Source organism: Aspergillus viridinutans (genome assembly GCF_018404265.1).
Source record: "Aspergillus viridinutans IFM 47045 DNA, scaffold_5, whole genome shotgun sequence".
Classification (NCBI taxonomy): Eukaryota; Fungi; Ascomycota; class Eurotiomycetes; order Eurotiales; family Aspergillaceae; genus Aspergillus; species Aspergillus viridinutans.
This window is the reverse complement of record NW_025091221.1, coordinates 1,762,971-1,779,253: the sequence shown is the minus strand read 5'-3', so window position 1 is coordinate 1,779,253 and position 16,283 is coordinate 1,762,971. Positions and strand designations below refer to the sequence as shown.

General features: G+C 51.9%; 5 protein-coding genes across 5 annotated transcripts; 2 read left to right on the top strand and 3 right to left on the bottom strand.

Annotated features, from left to right (window-relative positions):
* Positions 1-171: 171 nt before the first annotated feature.
* Positions 172-2,626, top strand: Aspvir_007537 (putative mRNA splicing protein (Prp39); the record flags this gene model as incomplete). The annotated part of the gene is made up of 5 exons (XM_043270717.1): positions 172-240; positions 309-524; positions 579-682; positions 1,166-2,531; positions 2,597-2,626. 5 exons carry the CDS (start codon positions 172-174, stop codon positions 2,624-2,626), a joined length of 1,785 nt encoding a protein of 594 aa, XP_043126652.1.
* Positions 2,627-3,065: 439 nt separating this feature from the next.
* prp28 (mRNA splicing protein PRP28) lies at positions 3,066-5,608 on the top strand (the record flags this gene model as incomplete). The annotated part of the gene is made up of 3 exons (XM_043270716.1): positions 3,066-3,356; positions 3,426-5,371; positions 5,455-5,608. The coding sequence occupies 3 exons, from the start codon at positions 3,066-3,068 to the stop codon at positions 5,606-5,608; spliced, it is 2,391 nt and encodes a 796-aa protein (XP_043126651.1).
* Positions 5,609-5,777: 169 nt separating this feature from the next.
* Aspvir_007535 (M1 family metallopeptidase) lies at positions 5,778-8,753 on the bottom strand (the record flags this gene model as incomplete). The annotated part of the gene is made up of 3 exons (XM_043270715.1): positions 5,778-5,906; positions 5,961-8,334; positions 8,398-8,753. 3 exons carry the CDS (start codon positions 8,751-8,753, stop codon positions 5,778-5,780), a joined length of 2,859 nt encoding a protein of 952 aa, XP_043126650.1.
* An 885-nt stretch (positions 8,754-9,638) lies between these two features.
* Positions 9,639-11,529, bottom strand: Aspvir_007534 (high affinity methionine permease; the record flags this gene model as incomplete). The annotated part of the gene is made up of 6 exons (XM_043270714.1): positions 9,639-10,038; positions 10,093-10,255; positions 10,311-10,575; positions 10,633-11,083; positions 11,136-11,367; positions 11,427-11,529. The coding sequence occupies 6 exons, from the start codon at positions 11,527-11,529 to the stop codon at positions 9,639-9,641; spliced, it is 1,614 nt and encodes a 537-aa protein (XP_043126649.1).
* A 1,331-nt stretch (positions 11,530-12,860) lies between these two features.
* On the bottom strand, positions 12,861-15,877 carry atg1 (serine/threonine protein kinase ATG1; the record flags this gene model as incomplete). Its single annotated transcript, XM_043270713.1, has 3 exons — positions 12,861-13,006; positions 13,060-15,688; positions 15,800-15,877. The coding sequence occupies 3 exons, from the start codon at positions 15,875-15,877 to the stop codon at positions 12,861-12,863; spliced, it is 2,853 nt and encodes a 950-aa protein (XP_043126648.1).
* Between the last annotated feature and the right edge of the window lie 406 nt (positions 15,878-16,283).

Genomic DNA, 16,283 nt, shown 5'->3' with positions numbered 1-16,283 from the left:
CCTACCTTGGCGGAACTCTGCGTCTCTCCCGCAACCGTCTTACTTGTGTTATTTGGGAGTCTTCGTCTCCTTCATTGATTACATTTTCTTTTCGTCAAGTCTCTCCAATTCATCGTATATCACTCCTTCTCGCTTGTCCCCGCGCTGTTGTACCTTTGAGTGATTGCCATAATGGCGGACTACAACTACGGAGGTTCCGAGGAGGAGAACGCCGAGTTGAGAAAGCTTGAGACCGAACTTGTATGATCCTAATTCACCCTTACCGGTTGCGAAGCGCAAGTCTTGTAGCTAACAGATGCTTTTTTCAGGCCGACGACCCTGACAACTTCGAGACATGGGAAAAGCTTGTTCGTGGTGCCGAGGCGCTGGAGGGTGGAATCAATCGCAACTCCAATCCGCAGGCCATAACAACTGTCAGAAACGTCTACGATCGGTTCTTGGCTAAATTCCCCTTGTTGTTCGGATACTGGAAGAAATATGCCGACCTGGAGTTCTCCATCACGGGTACAGAAGCAGCGGACATGGTACGAGGGCGCTCTCCCTACCGCGCATGTTGGTGCTAACTCCGGGTTTCCTAGGTCTACGAACGGGGAGTTGCTAGCATCTCATCCTCCGTTGATCTGTGGACCAACTACTGCTCCTTCAAGGCGGAGACTTCCCATGATTCTGACATCATTCGAGAGTAAGTATACTATAGCTGGTTTCCTTTCCTTCCCTGTAACCGTTACCGACACAGCGCGGACCTTATCGTGGTGCGGAATACGCATGATGCAAGATTTCGCTGGCAACAAATCCCTTGATGATGGGTGAGATTGTCGCCTTACCCAGGTTCAACTGAAGTTTACTTCTCACCCTTGGCTTTTTCAGGCTGTATCCTTTCCCTTGGTGAAATTGATTTGACCTCAAGCACCACTTCCTTGCACGGACACCAAGACCAGTAACTCTGTTCGGAGACTGCTTCTTACGCGCACGATGCGCAAGGAGGGGAAAGAGTATTCTTCCCACAGTCTGATCCTCCTACTCGTTGAATTGTTTGGGCTTACGCACTGATTAGCTAAAACTGATGTTTGCCATCCTTGCCATCCCCCTTTTCCGTATACCCTCCTCGACCCCGTTTCTGCTCAAACAATGTACTAGTTATCGGTGCTAACATACTTTTTTGCAGGTTGTTCGAGCGAGGAGCGAGCAGCGTTGGATTAGATTTCCTGGCGCATCCCTTCTGGGACAAATATATCGAGTTCGAAGAACGAGTCGAAGCTCCAGAAAAGATCTTTGCCATTCTTGGCCGCGTTATTCACATTCCAATGCATCAATATGCTCGTTACTTCGAAAGATATCGCCAGCTTGCGCAAACTCGTCCGTTATCAGAATTGGCGCCTGCGGAGACTGTGTCTCAATTCCGCGCCGAGCTTGAAGCGGCCGCTGGCCAGATACCCCCTGGCGCCAAGGCAGAAGCCGAAATCGAGAGGGATCTTCGGCTCCGTGTCGACGCTTACCACCTTGAAATATTCTCAAAGACGCAGACAGAGACTACCAAGCGGTGGACCTACGAGTCGGAGATCAAGCGCCCATATTTCCATGTCACAGAGCTGGACGAGGGTCAGCTAACCAACTGGAAGAAGTATCTCGATTTCGAAGAGACAGAGGGATCGTATCCTCGAATTCAGTTCTTATACGAGCGGTGTCTCGTAACATGCGCTCACTACGACGAGTTCTGGCAACGCTATGCTAGATGGATGTCTGCCCAGCCTGCCAAGGAGGAAGAGGTGCGGATTATCTATCAACGTGCAAGCTGCTTCTATGTTCCAATTGCAAACCCCGCCACACGCCTTCAATACGCATATTTCGAAGAGATGAGCGGCCGAGTGGACGTTGCTAAAGATATCCACGATGCGATACTTGCCGTCCTACCAAACCATGTGGAGACTATTATCTCCTTGGCAAACATGTGTCGTCGCCATGGTGGCCTTGAGGCTGCGATTGAAGTATACAAGAATCAGTTGGATTCACCTCAGTGCGACCTGGCTACCAAGGCTGCGCTTGTTGCCGAGTGGGCTCGCCTCCTATGGAAGATTAAGGGCTCAGCCGAGGATGCGCGTCAAGTCTTCCAGAAGAACCAGCAGTACTACCTGGACAGTCGTCCATTCTGGAACAGCTATCTCATGTTTGAGTTAGACCAGCCCACAAGTGCTGCCACTGAGAGTGTCCAATACGAACGTATCAAGCAGGTGGTTGATGACATCCGTTCTAAGAGTGCCCTTTCGGCCGACGTCGTGAGAGATCTCGTTCACATCTATATGGTCTACTTGCTTGAACGGGGAACCAAGGACGCGGCGAAGGAGTACATGACCCTTGATCGCGAGGTCCATGGTCCTGCGTCTGTGGCTCATACCAAGACTGGAGGCGCAGTGCAGGCCCCGCAGAACGGCAGTCAGGCGACACCTGTTGTTGACCCAACAGTCGCTGCCGCCGCTGCTGTTCCCCAAACCAGTCCATATCCTTACTATCAACAGACTCCGGTCAATGGTGGTGTAAGTGCTTAGTTGGCATGTGTGATCTCAGCAATAGACACTGGCTGACTACGGGCATGGGTTAGTACCCATCTCAGCCCGTCCCTTACCGATAAGGTAAATGGCTTCCTCGTGTTTTTCTCTTTTGTCATCGGTAGGAGCCATCTCCCATGTAGAACAACTACTTCAGTGCTCGCTTTTTGCAACAGCAATAGGGGTTCTGTCGCATCAAACGCAGAGGATCATCACAATCTCAGTGGATCCTCTGCTTATCCGCCTCTACTTCTCGAATGATATCATGCCAGCTTATTGGGTGGAAATTATGGACTTGGACATTTCTTTTTCAATCGTGTACTCTAATTCTAGGTCGCAATGCCACTGAGACTTCATGTACTCCTTGCTCTTCTCACTGCACACTGGTGGTTGATGTAATATGGATGACAGTCACGTGACTACGCGTCCAGTTTCTATGCCTTTCCGTAGAAATTCGAGATACGCTTCACTTATCAAAGGGTCCGCAACCGTTACTTGCGACATAGTTCCCCGCAAAATATCATGGATGGCATCATTTCAAACGGCTCCCCGGGTGTGCCTGTTACCCAGCCCCCTCCTGAGCCCTTCGAAAGACCTCCTACACCACCTCCACCTCCCCCAGAAGATTCAGCCGCCCCTCCTCCACCCCCAGACACTTCCGTGCCGCCACCACCGCCGGAAGATGCTCCCCCAGCTCCGCCGCCAGAGAAGAAGAAGAAGGTAGGGTGGGGTGCGAAACGCTCAGCAACGACGCCGTTGAGTGTCGAGGAACTTGTGCGGAAGAAGAGGGAGGCAGATGCGGCAGCGGCCAAGGTAGGCTTTCCTCCGAACACGCCGACTACGCACTGAACACAATAGCTGATACTCTGACCTAATGCGCAGCCCAAATTCCTGTCCAAAGCTGAGCGCGAGCGGCTTGCTCTAGAGAAGCGCGCCAAGGAGGTGGAAGCCGAGCGACGATTGAAATCAGAACCATCCACCAACGGTACAGATCGAAGCGGGACGCAATCACCGTCTGTTTACTCCGAGACTCCCAATGGCGATGAAAGGTCGATACCCACCGGTCCCCGAGCTATGCGCAATTCAGAAGTCCCGACTGGCCCCGCCGCGATGCGCAACAAGCACTACGATATGTCGCCGCCGCCTCCGCCGAAACCTATGTCGTTCAGTCTAACGGATGGGAAAGGAGACAGCAAGCGCCAGGCGGAGGAGGACGAGGCGTCGGCCCAAGCTGCCTTGATCAAGCATCGATACATGGGAACGGAGAAGACGTCGAATTTCTCAGCGAAGAAGAAGCGCAAGAGGACGACGGATCGGAAGTTCAATTTCGAGTGGAATGCGGAGGAGGATACAAGCGGCGATTATAACCCGTTGTATCAGCACCGGCACGAAGCCAACTTCTACGGGCGTGGCCGGTTGGCTGGTTTCGGAGACGATGTGGCCGATACATTAGCGCAGAAGTATGCCAGCGCTCTGGAAGATCGCGATCGGGAAGCTGGAAGCATCAGAGCCCGAGAGATATTGGAGATGGAGCGGAGACGAAGGGAGGAGAGTACCCGGAACCAGCTCGACAAGCACTGGAGTGAGAAGAAGTTGGAGCACATGCGCGAGAGGGACTGGCGTATCTTCAAAGAAGATTTCAACATCAGTACCAAGGGCGGCACTGTGCCGAATCCCATGCGGTCATGGGAGGAATCTGGCCTTCCCAAGCGGCTCTTGGAGCTTGTGGACCAGGTTGGATACAAGGAGCCCACACCGATTCAGAGAGCTGCGATCCCCATTGCTCTGCAATCACGAGATCTCATTGGTGTTGCCGTAACAGGTTCGGGTAAAACAGCGTCATTCTTGCTCCCGCTGCTGGTATACATATCGGAGCTGCCCCGGATTGACGAATTCGAATGGAGGAAGAACGACGGTCCATACTCCATCGTCCTAGCCCCTACTCGAGAACTGGCACAGCAGATCGAGATCGAAGCCAGGAAGTTCACGCAACCGCTTGGGTTCAACGTCGTCAGTATCGTCGGCGGTCACTCCTTGGAAGAACAAGCGTACAGTCTCCGAAACGGCGCGGAGATCATCATCGCCACCCCCGGCCGTCTAGTCGATTGTATCGAGCGCCGTCTCCTCGTGCTCAGCCAGTGCTGCTACGTCATCATGGACGAAGCCGATCGAATGATCGATCTCGGCTTCGAAGAGCCCGTCAACAAAATCCTCGATGCTCTCCCCGTCACCAACGAGAAGCCCGACACGGAAGAGGCCGAGAACTCCGCCGCCATGCGAAGCCACCGCTACCGCCAGACAATGATGTACACAGCCACCATGCCCTCCGCCGTCGAGCGGATCGCCCGCAAATACCTCCGCCGACCCGCCATCGTGACGATCGGCAGCGCCGGCGAAGCCGTCGACACCATCGAGCAGCGCGTCGAGCTGATCGCCGGCGAAGACAAGCGCAAGAAGCGGCTCGCCGAAATCCTTTCCTCAGGCGAGTTCCGGCCCCCGATCATCGTCTTCGTCAACATCAAGCGCAACTGCGACGCCATCGCCCGCGAAATCAAACATATGGGCTTCTCCTCCGTCACCCTGCACGGAAGCAAGACCCAGGAACAGCGTGAAGCCGCCCTTGCCTCCGTGCGCAACGGCTCGACAGACGTCCTTGTCGCCACCGATCTCGCCGGTCGTGGTATCGATGTCCCGGACGTCAGTCTCGTCGTCAACTTCAACATGGCCAACTCCATCGAGAGCTACACGCACCGTATCGGTCGTACCGGTCGTGCCGGTAAGAGCGGTGTGGCCATTACTTTCCTCGGCAACGAGGATGCAGACGTCATGTATGTCAACTCCCCTTTTTTCCCTTCTAAGAATCATTCAGAAGATATGGTATACTGACATTTCTACTTTTCTACTTCTACAGGTACGATCTTAAGCAGATGCTCATGAAGTCGCCCATTTCCCGCGTCCCCGAAGAACTGCGCAAGCACGAAGCCGCCCAATCGAAGCCTAACCGGGGATTTGCGAAAAAGAGCGACGACAGTTCGGGATTTGGGAATAAAAGTGGGTGGCAGTAGAATAGCGTAGACCCATCATGCTGTACCTTATGACAAATGTACCTATATGCTCAGTGAAGAGACATTTTTATGGTACTCAAAGATGCATTGGCCCTTTAGGGTCGAAGATATCTTACAAGGCTTAGTCTGCTTTGTAACAACTCTAGATCTTTGGTATATCTCTGTTATCTTACAACTTCCCATCCCGGAGGTAGCCGTTCGACTTCAGCCAAGACTCAACGTCAGCGCGGTCACGCTTCAGCCATTGGACCTTGGCCCGGATAGCATCCAGACTCTGCTCAACAGCACGATCATAGCCCTATATATTTAATTAGTCATGTATTCACTGAAATTGAGAGGCGCCGTAACTCACCTTGGTATCCTTGTGCTCAAAGAATGCCTGCACATCCTTCAACTGCTCCTCGGTGCAGAAGCTGGCAGTGCAGAGCTGGACAACTGTGCCCAGCATACCAAGTCCAGGGGGCAGACGCTTGTAAAGAGCATCCCAGTCCTTCTTCATCCAGTTCCAACGGGCTTCAATGGCCGCAGTCGAGCCACGGAGTCCTCCGAGAGGCATGTAGATATCCTGGTTCTTGACCTCGTCACTGCTGGCCAGGTCCAGAGTACGCTGAATCAAAGCGGGATCTTCGGTGGAACCAAGGCAGCGCAGCGCGGTTGTCTTCTCGTCCGAGGTGGGAGCGTTGCGGAAACGGTCCAGTACGATATTGTATTCCTTCTCTCCGCCGTGTTTGAGGACGATGGAGAAGACGCTACCACGGATGTTAGGGTGGATAGCACTCAGGTCACCAGCAGCAAATCGCTGGAACATGTCCTGGGCGGCCTTGACGACAACAGGATCTTCGGCCATTCCTGCGCTACCGAACATGAGAGCCTTGAACTGTTGCAGGATATGGCCGTCCTTGTCAGAGAACTCCCAGCCAAGCTCGCGTGCCTTGCTGCTGACAATAGAGCGCTGGAAGGCCTTGAGAGCATCCTTTGTCTGGCTGTCCTCAAATATCCAGGCGGCTCTCAGGGTACCGACACGGGTCAGGATCTCGTTCCAGACGACGAACTCAGCTTCACTATCGAAGCCCTTCAGGAGGGACAGCAGACCAGAAGTGCTCTGATAACCAGACGAAGCCAGAGCACCGGCATCTGCAATCATACCTGCACGATCCTCAACGGTCAAAAGTCCCTTCTTGGCTGCTTCTCCCAGCTTGCTGAGCCGCTCGGGTGTGTAAGAAGTGCGATAAATGGCGGAATGATCAGCGTTCAGCTTGTAAAAGTCAAGGTCGGGAACCTTGAATTCACCCTCACGTTCAGTGAGCATCGTGTCCTCATCGACGCCCTGCTTGGTACGCAATGCCAACATGACAGGGTACAGTGTTGTGTCTTCTTCGGGACGCACATCGCCCGTACGCAGGAAACGATTTTGCTTCAGCTTGATGGAGGAAGCGCTAGGGTTTTCCGTCACAGAGACGACGGGGAATCCAACATTCTTGGTCCAGATGTCCATCACGTTCTCCACCGGCTTTCCACTGGCGTCGGCAAGGGCCGACCACAAGTCACCAGTCTGTGTGTTGCCATATGCGTGCTTCTTAATGTAGTTACGTACACCCTGGAGGAACACATCTTCTCCAAGGTATTTGGAAATCATGCGGAGGACGGAAGAGCCCTTCGAGTAGGAGATGGCGTCGAAAATCTGATTAATCTCATCTGCCCGTTTTACAGGCACCTCAATGGGGTGACTGCTGCGCAGAGAGTCCAGAGAAAGCGCGCTCTGCAAACTGTCGATGACATAAGTCTGCCAGACCTTCCACTCAGGGTAGAACGCGTTGCAAGAGTACCACGACATCCATGTAGCAAATCCCTCATTGAGCCACAAGCCGTCCCAGAAATCCATGGTAACCAGGTTTCCGAACCATTGGTGTGCCAGCTCATGCTGAACGGTCTCAGCAATGCGCTCCTTCCGAGAGGCACCGCTAGCCTTCTCGTCCAACAAGAGATCAACAATACGGTAGGTGACCAGACCCCAATTTTCCATAGCTCCAGCACTGAAATCGGGCACAGCTACCATGTCCATTTTGGGCAGCGGGAACTCGCTATCAAAAGCCTTTTCGTAGAATGCCAAAGTTCTGGCAGCAAGATCCAGTGAGAAGCGGCCATGCTCGATGTCCTGATCTGGAGTTGCATAGACACGGACAGGGACACGGAAATCCTTGGTCTCGATATACTTCAGATGGCCGACGATGAAAGCAACGAGGTATGTGGACATCAGGGGAGTGGTGTTGAACTTGACGGCCTTCTTGGCACCTCCCTGAACTTCGGTTTCGGAAGCGACGTCCATGTTGCTTAGGCAAGTCATGCTCTTATCAACGATCAAGGTGATCGTGAACTTGGCCTTGAGTGCGGGCTCGTCGAAACAAGGGAAAGCCCTGCGCGCATCGGTAGGTTCCATCTGGGTTGAGGCGATGTACTTGGTCTCCCCATTGGCCAGCTTATACGACGAACGGTAGAAGCCAGCCATATTGTCGTTGAGGATGCCAGTGAAGGTGAGCTTCAACTGAGCTGAGGATCCGGCCGGGATGGTTTCGGCGAACTTGATGGTAGCCATCTGGTTGTCCTTGTTGATTGAGACATCGGGGCTTGATGTGACAACGGAGCCCTGAGACGAGATGACGGCGTTCTGAATATCAATCTCATTGGTGTTGAGGGATATGGAGGTCGTATCTTCGGCAACATCGAGACTATACGAAGCATCAGTGTCCCGAACCTCCGTAGCAGGCAAACAACTTGAACAGAAAACCTACTCAATAATCACGGTTCCGTCATATGTGAACTTCTCAAAATTGGGTTCAAGAGTAAGGTCATAGTGCACCGGCTTGACGTTGGTAGGCAAGACCTCACGACCATGGGTGACGTTGGTCGAGCCCGAAGGCACGTCAGCGCGACGGGACATGCACATCCTTCGGTAGGAGCAGTAGCGTTTGGCAACTTGGGAAAGGGGAAAGCGACGGGGAGCGATTCGATTGACGGAAGTTGATGGGGAGGAGACGAGGGAGGACGATCTAGAGAGGAGAAGGAGGGGCTTTGTAGAGGGGGAGGAAAGCGGTGGCCTTGCTGAGTTCAGAACCAGCGGTAACCGCGCGGAGGAGAATCGACGCATGAACCCCGCCGGACGAAGAACAGAGAGGAAAGAGGGAGAAACGGGGGAAGACGGAGGAAGAGGGAGGAGGAGACTCAATTGATCAGAATGACAACAAGCACAATGAAATCGAAGAACCGCGGATGGTGGACAATGGTAGAGACCGATCTGTAGAACAGGCTACAATCGGCATCATCCCCAGAAGAAAACGACGAAGGCTGGCCCGACATGGAAGGCGGTGACAATAGAACACTCATGATGGGTTTGTAACTTACACTATACAGTACATTACAAGCAGATACCCTCACCGCCTTAGAATTACAGCGCTCGCAGGTAAACTAAGCCTATATGAGACACAGCTGATCACGTGACATATTTATTTTTCCTGTTGAATCCTTAAAGCCTAATTCTCTTCTCCTCATCATTCTTCACGCAAGTCAAAACAGCATATGCCACGTTTCCTTCTGAGGAGCACATTGTGGCAGATGCCTTTTCCTATGCCCCTGCGGCAATACTTGCAAGACGGTTCTCCAGTCAGTTTGAGGGGTTCATGACAGCAACTTATGCAAATCTCGTGGATGGGCTTCCATAGAGGACTGGGACAAGAGACATCCTTAAGATGAAATTTCTGAGTTCTATCTCGAATAAACAGAAAAATCTTTTGGTTACTCTCTATTGGGTACATGTGAAATATGTAAATGTGTTTTATGCAACAAAAATCAAGATGCTTGTTGAATGCTGTCTATAAATACCTCCAAACTCCGAAAATATGCCAGGGTATCCAGTTCGTCCCTTTATACACATTAAAATTATGCCATGAAGGCAGATGTTGAATCATGTCGTCGTAACAGGGGAATCCCATCTGACGCCACTTGGCTGACAAGAAAGAGAAACTCAAGAGCGAGATCAAACTCGCTCAGCTTCCGCGAGCGGCAGCCGAGTGAAAACGCTTCTGGACCAGCCATCAGCGTCGACCACGGTTTCTTTGACCAGCATGTAGCGACCAAAGCGTGGCATCAGAATCGTCCACACCACATAGTATATCGCGCCAAAGGCAAAGATGCCGAGCGCCACGACACAGTGAAGGTAGTAGGGAAGTGATTTGTAAACACTCTGTCCCTCAGAGGGTGGAATGTATGGTGCAATGACCAGGTATACGTTTGACAGGAAGAAAAAGATGGTGACTGGGAGGGTCGCGCGGATCCCTGGAGCCCAGTCAGGAAAGCGTGTTGAACGTGTGAGGTAAATATAGATAAGACCGCCGGACACGAAGACGTTCACGATGGATAGAGGATAGGAGATCAGGCTTTTTGATGGATTAGCAGAACCTCAGCTGAAGTGATGCAAAGGACGGACTCACTTGAGCAGGAAATTGTACGCATCACCCGGCGGGGGAGCCAGCATAATGATGACTGAGACGACCCAGTGCTCAAACAGACCGGCAGCTGGCGAATGGAACGGCTTGTTACTCGCCCAAAGCTTCGAGAAGGGCAAAACGCCCTCACGACCAAGTTCTTGGACAACTGCCAACCTTGTTAGTTCTTAAGACGACACCATTGGCAACGAGCTTGAACATACTTCGTCCCTGAGAGAAGATAACGGACAACACATTTCCAAAAGCCGACAAGGCCACAAAGACCGACATCACCTTCTCCGCACGAGCACCGAACATGTTCCCGAAGAATTTAGCTGCCACAGTTTGGCCCGATGAGAGCATATCTTCCTTGGACACGGCAGCAAAGTAGGCGATGTTGCACAGCATGTAGAGGATACCCACGGATCCAATAGCGATCGGCGCCGCAAGCTTCAGCGTGCGCACGGGGTTCTTCGTCTCGCTCAGAGCCTGGTCCGCAGTCAGAATACCGGTTGAGGAGATAAGTCACGACTGCGAATGACTTACATAGTTGGCGTTGGAGTATCCGATAAACGACCAGATGACGTTGTAAAGAGCCATGACAATACCATAACCGCTGCCAGTTGTGCCCTCAAAAGCATTCTTAAAGTTATGAGGCGTCTCAACCTTGGTATGACCGGCTAGGGCTACCCAGCCAGCGACAATGACAAACACGATAATGACCAGCTTGATCACACCAAGCAAGTTCTGAAGACGGAGACCCCATTTCACAGCAAGAGCGTGGATGAGGAAGGCAGCAGTGACACAAGCCAAACCGATACCGCGCTGATTCCACCGACCGACCTCCACATCGGCACCATTGAGGATATACTCGCCAAACACGACACTGTTGCTGGCGGCCCACCCCAGCAAGACGGCGTACGCAGCGAACATGGCCGTAGCCAGGAACTTGGGTTTTCTGTAGACGTATTCGAGGTAATTCTTCTCGCCACCGTTCCTAGTAGGCATCATCAGTATGGTGAAATCCCTATACGTGCAGGGGGACATACTTGGGAATAGCAGTACCCCATTCCAAATACACCGCAGTACCTGCCATGGCGATGGCAGTTCCCGCGACCCACATGAAGAGCGACAGACCAACACTACCACACAATCCCAAGATTGTTGCCGGAGTGGCAAAGATACCCGTACCGATGACACGATTGAAGATCAGGAAAGACGCACTGACGACGCCGATCTGGCGACGGTCGTCCGGTGTCGCATCAAAAACATTGCCCTCGTCTGGATAGAAAATCAGCCCTGATATCTTCGTTAAGCAGCGAACATAGAGCAGGACATACACAGCTGGGAGACTCCGTCCGCCCTCCGTGGGGTTTCGTTGAACGGCTTGCTCTCAGGCATGGCGCCTTTCTGATAAACCGATTCCGTTACCGGGTCGCTCATGATGTAGCTCGTGTAATAATGCCTACTTCGAAGGTTCTGTTTTTCTGGCTCCTTGAGCACGAGAGCAGCTCAATTTCAATGTAGGAACAAGTAGGCACTATGGAATCCTGGGCGGTTAGCGGTGGTAAGATATGGATCACAGATGATGATGTGCTGGGTCTAAATATGATGCAATTGCCAATGCCTATCAGCGGAGCAGATACCTTGTCAGAAAAGAGAGCTCAAAAAATAAAGAGTGAAAATGCTCGCTGGCATTAATCGGAGGTATAGTTCGGGATGCCGAGTCGCCGTCAATACTTCATTTTTCAGTCCAACGAAGCCGCGAAAAGGAAAAAAGAATATGCAACAAGAATGAACAAATGAACTACAGAAGAGAAGAGAGGAATAGAGTCAACTCAAAGAAAAATAGAAAAAAGAAAAGAAAAAAGGGTACAAAATGATATCAATGAAAATGCATGTTGCAATGACCGAGACATTCACCATGTGGTCGGCGGATGGTGCCAAACTGCCAATAATGGAGTCGGAAAGTAAAAAAATTTCCTGGGCGCAGCGGAACCAGAAGGCTTGGGAGTCTCCACCAACAGCAGGCTCAGCAGCTGTTGAATCGTCGAAGGCAGTGGCCATGACACATAGAAATCGATCACGCAATTTTCGTCACTTCTCGAAGCTCGCCAGCTCGGGTTGATCACCTAGTGCTGTGAGCCTTTTTGACGCCAGTCCTGTCTAGACTGTCAGTAGGTAGCATTAGAATAAGCGCAACTAAGCCGCCAGGACAAAGAGCACCAAAATCAATGTAGAAAGAAGATAGGTAATTTTCGTCTGATTCTTTATGTACAGAGAAAATGCAAAGTTCATCGGACTGGTAATAGATAAATAGTACGCCCCGAATCAATACCATGATCATGCACCCTGGACTCCCAAATCGATTACTCGCAGCCATGAATCGTCCCAAGTGGTCTGACAATCTTGTGTATATCCGTCAAAACCTTCAACGCCGGAAGGCTCAGCCTGTAAATGAAAAAAGCGAGATGGATATAGACTAGTCAAGAAAGATTCGATCCGAGGAAGTAAAAATGAGCCTCGATCGATCGATAATCAAATGCGCTTGGAAACTAGGGTCCCAGTGGAAATGAATAAGAAAAGACGGCCAAAGAAAAGGAAGAAGAAGAAAAGCCCGCGGCAAGCCGATAGGTAATAGGTAGAATGGTCATCGAACACATGTCGCATCAAAGACATAATGCAGCTGAAGAGTCAGAATGCCTTCATGTAGAGCATTCCGAGCACAGGGAATACGTCGGAGTGGACCGAGATACTCAATGGAGGCCCCATGCTTACTTCGGCGGTGTTGCACCCACAGAGACAGGATTTGATGGGGCCATCTTGCCGAAAACATTAGCAGAGGGTGTCGGTGCTCGTTTCGCAAGAATCGCCAGCTTCTTGCGAAGAGCTGCCAGCCGACTCCGGATGCTGGAGACAACTGCATGGATCGTCAGCACTAGTTGGTTTCCTGTTCGGCGGGGAGTGACTCACGCTTTATCACAACTTGCCGTTCTTCAGCCTGTACCGCATCAAGCACGATTCTGTCACTATCCTTCGACGTGTCGTCTTTGCCTTGCCCAAATCGCGGTACTTCGCCGTTCTCCAGTACAGCTTCAAGCATTCGAATGGCCGTCACGTACGCTATTTCGCACCCAGACAGATCCTCGCCAGTGAGCTCGTTAATGGCCGCCGTGCGACTCATTTCCAGCGCACGGTCATACATAAGCTTCTCTGCGGAGACGCCGGGGCTCACAACAACGTCCACAGATGCCCCTGAGCCCAGCGAAGAGCCAACCGAGTGGTTGTCGGGATGGCTAGGATGGTCGGGTGGCAACCGCTTTTGTGCCTCGATTAGCTTGAGACGGACGAATTCTCCCTTCTCTAACACTTCGTTGAATCGGTTTCGCACCCACTGAACGACATTGTTGATGCGGGTTCCAGCAAGTGTACTCGCCCCATCGGCTCTGCTCATGGCTGAATCCCCAAAACCATCTCCGCGATTCTTCCGCGCCCACCAGGCTCCTGCTATGTCCATCGATTTCGCCAGTAAAGAGAGCGCTTTGACATAAAGAACCAAGGCTTCCTCTGACAACGTCACAATAGCATCTACCGTGAGACCTCCATCAGCCGAGTCAGGATTCTCCCTCTCCCCGGCCAGATTGCCTTTGGATGATGGGTCGGTCTGGACCGAGGGGGCAAGGGGAACGAGCTGCTTATATTTGACTTCAGCAAATCCGTAAACGACGTCACTGCGAGTAGCACATTCTTCCAGAATTTGGACAGTCTTTGTATCCTCATCCAGAGCCACATTATTCTTCGTCCCGTCTCCAATCATCAAGTTGCCATGCGCGGGATATGCGGGAAATGGATTGTAAGCGAGAGGAGGCGACTGTCCCCCCTTGGTAATGGCCAGCGGCGGAGAAAATCCCATACCAAACAAGCGTCCACTAGCCATATTGAGCGCCTTCGAAATGGCAGACGTTGCAGAGGTGGGACTCTGTCCGTATCGACGCTCATATGAGCTCTGACGGTTGTGCATTGAATCAGCACGGGAACGTCCTGAAAGGACCTGCATGGCCTTGCCGACAGCGGCTTGAGGTGGTGATGGGTTCAACGGCGTTGGACCGTGCACTGTTGATCGACGGGATAAGGCACCCGTCTGTGCACCTCTTGAAATGCCACCCTGAATGCGGGGGCTATGCGCCAACTCGTCTGCAAAAGCGTTCACTTCCACCGCACGCTTTTCCACAACGACATAGTCCCTCTCGAAAGCAACATCTTGTGCCGCGCGTTCTCTTTCTTCTCTCAATTTGTCTGCCTGTCTGTCCATCTGCGGAGAACCTTCAGAAAATGTATTCCGACCCCTCTGTCGTTCCATGGCTGTAATTGTAGCATTGCGATCAACAAGTTCTTGTCGTCCCGGGGCAGTTGCATGACTGACAGCACTAGGTCTTTGAGGGTAAGTCATCGGTGGCGCTGACTCTTTGGGAGTAGATGGAGGCCTGTCCCCGCTTCCTATTCGGCGCATAGGTGTTGAAGTTGGGGGAGTGCCCAATTTCTGGTTTTGAGAACGGGGCCGCTGCGTAACGCCATCATCCCCCTTCAACAAATACGAAACCTCTCTTTCGCGCTCCGTACCGCCTGGCACAATGGCTCCAGATCGAGAATCAGGTCTCGGCGTTGATTCCGCTGTGTCAGGATCAGCAGGGAGGCCACGGGGTATCGATGGCTGATCGTCGGCCACTAAGCCAGGAATAGGACTTGTGATAACGCCATTTTCAAAGAAGTCGGAAAAGTTTAATCTCTCAACGGGGTTCCTCTTCAAAAGAGCCCGAATGAGCGCCTTGATTTCATCAGATGCCGGGTTCTCCTCGGGAAATTTGATCCTATCCTCTCCTTTCTCGATCTTGCGAAGCAGTTCCACATGATTTGTCGCTCTGAAAGGAGGCTTGCCTACGACCATCTCGTACAGCACCGTGCCCACAGACCAGAGGTCAGCTTTGGCATCGTACTTTTCGTACCGGAGAATCTCGGGAGCCATGTATAAGGGCGAGCCGCATAACGTTTCCGCCAGTGATGTGGCAGGAAGTGATCGGGCGAATCCAAAGTCCGCAATCTTGAGAAGAGGTAGTGACTCGAGCCCGGTTGCAGGGTTGAAGGAATCTTCGCTGCCTTTGAAAGGAACTACTTGAGTGACGCCACTGCGATAGGACGAGGGCGAAGGACAAAGCAGAAGGTTCTGTGGCTTGATATCGCGATGAATGAGGTTCCGGTCGCGAAGAAACTTCAGGGCACTCGCCAGTTGCTTCAGGAAATGCCGGACAACAACTTCGTTGAGGGCGCCACCAGGAGGATTCGGATACTTGGCGATCATATCCCTTGTGTACCTATGATCTCCAAGAGTATCTCGACGCTTGATGAATAGGGACAGGTCGCCCAGGGCGCAGTATTCCATCACTAGATGAATGTGGGAGGTGGTTTCATGGCAATCGATTAGCGCAACGATGTGTGGATGGTAGAGGCCTTTGAGGATATGAATTTCAGAAGACAAGTTGTCCTTCAACTTCTTATTCAACTTCGAGAGGTTGACCGACTTTATGGCGACATACGTGCGTGTTTTCTGGTAGATTTTACAAACAGGTTAGCAAGAGATGCCTACGAATCAAGAAGACATTATCATCACCAAGAGGAAGGCGAAGGTGGTGATAAGGCTGAATCCAGCAAAACTCACAGTATGAACACCCTGGTAAACCGTAGCAAAGCTCCCTCGGCCGATCTCATCCAGCCTTGTGTAGCGACCGATAGACATCTCGGGTTGAGGGGTCTCCCTCGACCTCCTCGAGTGGTGAGTAGATGTCATAGTCTGCAGCAACCAAACACGTCCCGTCAACTACACGACTACCTCAGCAGCAGCAGTAACGTCGACGAAGGATGATGGAGGCCCATCAGGGGAGTAATAGATGAGCTCAAATGTGCCAGTGAACCGGGAAGGCTGGAGAGAATAGGTAAAGATGGAACCGTCGGGGGACAAGTATGGAAGGAAGAAACAGGAGGGTGAGCTAGGAGCCGTGGAACTGTGGCGGAAAAGACTGAGCCGGCCGTTTGAGATCAGAGACCTGGGCTGTGCAAAACCAAAAGTCTTTATAATAATCAAGTTATGGCAGCGTTCTGGATCGAGACAGTTGAAACCAAAGATGCAGAGGTAACAAAGCGGT